This window comes from Wasmannia auropunctata, unplaced genomic scaffold, assembly GCF_000956235.1.
Source record: "Wasmannia auropunctata unplaced genomic scaffold, wasmannia.A_1.0 LD336116.1, whole genome shotgun sequence".
In the NCBI taxonomy this organism is placed as follows: Eukaryota; Metazoa; Arthropoda; class Insecta; order Hymenoptera; family Formicidae; genus Wasmannia; species Wasmannia auropunctata.
Window position 1 is genome coordinate 3,975,888 of NW_012026774.1, and position 5,643 is coordinate 3,981,530.

Below are 5,643 nucleotides of genomic sequence, written 5' to 3' on the forward strand. Positions count from 1 at the left end.
GTGCTCTTCCGATCTTTTTTCACAAAATAGGCATTTACCGATAATATTCATATAATTAAAAGATATAATAATTTATTGCTATAGAAACGTTATCCGTCCGGTAAAGGATACACTGTAGCGTCTCTGTAAGTACAAAAATATTTCCTGACCGTTATGTAGCGAAAAAATGTACTTGGCGGGAGACGCTACCGCGTCTCCTGATGATGATATTCAGATATGTACACGTTCATATCTCCGTCGCTTATACAGAAGAATTATATAAATGCGCAAATTACAATAAAGCCATCGACGTCAATACACGCGGGAGAGAGAAAGAGAGAAAATACGAACTCTACTTAGCTGAATACGGGTTGCTGATGCTGGAGCTTGTCTTCGATGGGAGCCACGTTCCGTGCCGTGCGCAACCTTGGAGTTCTCCGTCTACTGGCTATAGGGACCCAGCCAAATCTCGAGTCCTCTTTCAATTTATGAGCGTCGCCATCAAAATCATGCATGGGTTAAGGAAATCATCTTCCTCTCACGGTCATAGCCATCAATACTCCATGTCTGGGATGCTCCGGCACTCGTGGTATTCGTTGCCACGTCAAGAAGTTTCGGGAACGTGGCTCGAGCTCCGACTGCTTTCGCCTTCGCTTTCAGTACCTCTCTTTGTGGGCCCGTCCCCCACCTCTCCTACCTCATCCCTACTTTCATGTTCCTCTCTCTCTTCTATTACATTATCTCCATTACACCATTATTTACAGAGTTATTAACGAATAAAGTTAATCAATCAGATCGCGCTTAGCCGGAGTACGCAGGAGCGTAGCGTGCCGTATGTGCGGCTCTTCGCGCTCACTTCACATACATTCTCCTGTGAAGTGAGCGCGAAGAGCCGCACGTACGGCACGCTACGCTCCTGCGTATTCCGGCTTAGCGCGATCTGATTGATTAACTTTATTCGTTAATAACTCTGTAAATAATGGTCTGAGCCAAAATTGAAAGAGGAACTTTTAGTTCAAAATTTCATTCTCTTTCACGCCTTGAAATATTAATTAAGCGTTACGGGACACCCTGTATGTATATTTTTTTAGCCTCAAATTGCGTAAGTTTTTTTACTTTCTAATCAGATGAAGTTCAATTTGAATTTACAAAGACCAATGTCTTATAATTATTTTATTTAAAACAAATAAGCAATCGAATATGTGTTTTTAATCAAATAAAATCATTGTAATCACTAGAAATCTGATGATTACATATGCAATCACCAGAAATCATTGTGTAATCAGATGAAATCATTTGTAATCAGATGAAATCGTATGAAATCTAATGAAATCATGTAATCTGTAGGACAACATTTTATGTAGTGATTACCCCCTCGTTACGCCCGTCACGTAAAATAACTCGGTACATGGCCCTCTCGTTCTGCGAGAATCGGCGACTTTATAACTTAGCGACGTTCGTCTCACCGTATGCTCCCCGACTCCTCGTTTGTCTCAGCTCTCGATACTTAGGCTCGGCATTGGATCCTGTGTCCTTTACAAAGTGCGTCTTGTCTAGGTGACGATCACGGCACGAGTGCTGGTCCTGTGCGGCGACGGGAGCACGTTGGTAGCGGGGCCATCTGCCGGTTCCGGCGGCCTCTTTCTGTCACGTGAGTTCCTCTTGCGTGACCCCCTGCGCCGCAGGCGGGTCGCGGTGGTCGCGGACTCCGTGACCCGCTGTGACCTAACGGGCGCGAAACTTTAATTAAAACTCGCTGGGAGGGCCTCTCGCCCTCGCAATCTGGAAGCGAGCCCTGGTGGTCGGCTCTCCTGCGCCCTTTGTCTTCCGGGCTCTTGGCACGGCCGGTGGCTGGCTTCGACGGTTCTGTAAAAATGGACTGCAGTAAGAGGGCTCCGTACAGAAGAAAAAGAAGTAGTGATTACGCCTGTGACCTGTGCTCCCGTCTGGCTGGACGTCTCGGTAGCCTCTCGTCTTCTGGTCGTCGTCGCTTGGAGCTGGTGAAACGACATTTTAACACAACAATCTCTTCCGTACAGTCGCCGTCACTCGCTTTTCTCGGTCGCGGAATGACCTACTTACTTACATCTATTACAGAAATAAGTCGCAAAACACGGTACAATTGCGGATGCGCTCGCTCTCGAAAATTGGAGGCCGCAGGATCCGCTTTTGCCTTCGTGGTCGCGCTAATGAGCACTTGTGACGGACGTTGTCGAAAAACGTTACGTCACAGTACATATATTTTAAGCTGTAAAAATTTTGTTTTTTGTTTCTTTATGATTTTCTGCATTTAAAATAGAATAATTTAGCATAAATAAAAGTAATTACCTATTTTGAGACATATATAAGAAGTAGTTTTTGTATTTGCATAATAAAATTGAATAATGTTACATAAACGAATGACATGAAATTGATAAAATATAAAATGATAACAAATTATTTAAGATACACTTTATTTGTATTTCATTGTCTTGGACTTTGTTTTGTCCTTATATACACATTTTATATTTCATTATTTATAATTAATCAATTTTATATTGCCTTTTTATTTTTTTTTAAATTATCTTTTGTAAGACAATTGCATCTTTAAAAAAATTTAATTCACTGTACAGAAAATTTTTTTTAATTACTATTTTTCTAATTCGATCAATAGCAAAATTAACAAATTAATTTTATTTTATATTGTATTTTATATTGTTATTTTATTATTCTATTTTTTGAAAAAATATGACGTAATATGTAAAATAAAACATTAAATTTAACTTTATGATAAAAAATATAACAGATGACTCTCGTTATTAAAGCAAAACGAGTTTTATAGTGTCATTTAAATATCTCAACCCGAAACCAATCTTTATGCCTACATTTCTGGGAACAATTAATTATTCGAACAGATTTGACACATCTATTTCGTAGAAATATCAAAAATTTAATAACCAATATATTTGTCTACACTAGGCTTCCGTTTCCGGTAGAGTAAGTGGATGAAAGGTGTTTTTGTGTGAGCGTATGTAGAGTGGCAGTGTGAAAGTAGGAGTGATAGAGTGTGAATTGGTGGGTGGAGGAACAGGGTAAGGCTTTGGGGAGTGTGTGGAGTTGGAGGGAGAGTAGGGAAAAGGGTTTAGGGCGAGTTAGGAAGGTAGAGAGGACAGGGTGTGCTAGGTTAGGGAGGGATTGGAAGAGGGTGGAGGCGCTGGGAGTCAGGCAGAAAAGCGCGGGAGCGAGCCGGAGTTGGAGCATAGAGTAGGCAGAGTGTAGAGAGAAAGGCGGGAAAGTGGTGGCAGAGAGCGAGGATTAGGGGAGATACAGAGAGAAAACCGGGGGAGTGGGAAGAAAGTTAAAAAGGAAAATGTCAAAGAGTATAGAGAAGGTGGGAAGGGAGAGACGTGACAGTGTGGGGAGTAATTCGGAGGAATATTTGAAGAGAAAGAGGGAATATGAGGAGGGGGGAAGAAGGAGGAGGAGGCATTTAAGAGGAGCAATAAGTTGGAGATCGCCGAAGGATTGGGGGATGAAGGAGGAAATGAAGGAACTAATAGGAGAATTAAGAGAGGAGTTAAAGAGGGAAATGAGGAAAGGTTTAAGGGCGCTGGGGGAGGAGATAAGAAGGGGAGCGGGGAAGCAAAGAGAGATGATGAGGCAGGAAATAGAAAGGATGCAGGGGAAGTGGAGGGATAGGGAGGAAAAATGGAGTAAGGAGAGAGGGGAATTAAGAGAGAGGATAGATAAATTGGAGAGGGAGATGGCGATATGGAAGACGGAGAGAGGGGAAGTGAAAAATTGGAGGAATGTAAGGGAAATATTGCCGAGAGGATATGAGTGACAGTTGCAGGGGGCGAGTAAAAGGAACAGGAGAGGGAGAGCGATGGGGGGGATAATACTAGGAATAAAAAGGGAGATAGTGGTACGGAGGGAGGAGACGGGTGAGGAAAGGGAGAGTATTATATGGGGAGAGATTAAATATGGGATGGAAAGATTAAGGGTGGTGCGAGTATACATAAATGGTGACATGAAAAAGAAGCTATGAGAGTTGGGCGAATGGATGGAGAAAAGGCGGGAAGGAGTGAAAACGTTGGTTGGGGAAGATTTTAATGCGAGGACAGGGGTGGAGGGGGAAGTATAGTCGGAGAAGATGGAGAGGAGGAAATGGCAAGAAGAAAGTCGAGGGATAAGAAGATAAATAAGGAGGGTAGATTACTAATAGAGTATATTAGGGAGAAGGGATGGGCAATATTGAATGGAGGGGAAAGGGGGGATGAGGAAGGAAGCTGGACGTACACGGGCGGCAGAGGGGAATCGGTGATCGATTATGTATTGGTAGAGGAAGGGATAAGGGAGGAAATAGAAAGGTTGGAGGTGGGAGATCTGGTGGATTCGGATCACCATCCTGTAGTGGTATGGATGAAAAGCGGAGGGAAGGAAAGGAAGGAAAGGAGAGGTAAAGGGATGCAGAGGGGAGTGTGGGACGAGGAAGGAAGGAAGAAATTTTATCAGGGATTGAAGGGGAGGTGGGAGAAAGGGGGGATGTGCAGACTATGATGAGGGAAGTGGGATTGGGAATAAAGAATATGATAGAAAGGATGGAGGCAGAAAGAAAAGGAAGGGAGAGGAACTGGGGAAGGAGTTGGTGGGATGGAGATTGCAGGGAGAAAAAAAGAATAGTAAGGAAGGCGTTGAGAAGGTGGAAGAGGGAGGTAGGTGAGGGGAGGGAGTACAGGAGAGAAAAGAGAGAGTATAAGGAATTGTGTGAACTGAAGAAATGGGAGGAGAATGAAAGATGGGAAAAGAAGGTAAAAGAGGCGAAAACGGAGGGACAGGTATGGAGAATTGTAGGTGGGGAAAGGAAGAGGAAGACAAGGATAAATGAGAGTATAAGGATGGCAGATTGGGAAGAATATTTTAGAGGGGTGTTAAGGGGAGTGGAGAGTAGGGTAGTGAAGGGGGAGGAAAGAACAGAAAGGGAGGTGGAGGAAAGAGAGTTGGGGAAAGAGAAAATTAGCAGAGTGTTGGGAAAAATAAGAGATGGGAAGGCAATGAGAGTGGATGGGATACCAGGAGAGGTTTGGAAGTATGGAGGGGAAGAGACGGAGGATTGGGTGCGTTGGTGTTGTAACGAGATATGGAAGGGGGAACGTTGGCCAGAGGGATGAAAGGAGGGGGTTGTGGTACCGATATTGAAGAAGGGACAGGGGGAGAGTACAGGGGACTACAGAGGGGTGACTATAATGCCGTCTTTGTATAAAGTATATACAGCGGCGTTAGCGGAAAGATTAAGGGAGGAGGTGGATGGGAAAGGTATAGTTCCACCGAATCAAACGGGGTTTAGGAAGGGTATGGGGACGGTAGATAACATTTTTGTGTTGAATTATTTAATAAATAGACAAATTAGTAAAAAGAGAGGGAAATTAATAGCCATGTTTGTAGATTTGAAGGCGGCGTTTAATTCGGTGGACAGAGGAATATTGCTGAGAAGCATGAGAGAGAGGGGGGTAAAAGAGAGTTTGGTGGAGAGGGTAGGAGAAGTTTTGAGAGAAGTAAAGAGTAGAGTACGGGTGGGAGGTGAAATAGGGAGGGAGTTTTGGACGGCGAGAGGAGTGAGGCAGGGGTGCCCGTTGAGCCCAGCCTTGTTCAATTTGCTGACAGTGGATTTGGAAGGGGAGATGG

The 5,643-nt window shown here is 43.8% G+C and overlaps 1 protein-coding gene across 1 annotated transcript; it reads left to right on the plus strand.

Moving 5' to 3' along the window:
• The first annotated feature begins 4,517 nt into the window (after nucleotides 1-4,517).
• LOC105448540 lies at nucleotides 4,518-5,129 on the plus strand. The gene has a single exon (XM_011687189.1). It carries the CDS (start codon nucleotides 4,518-4,520, stop codon nucleotides 5,127-5,129), a length of 612 nt encoding a protein of 203 aa, XP_011685491.1.
• Nucleotides 5,130-5,643: the final 514 nt, after the last annotated feature.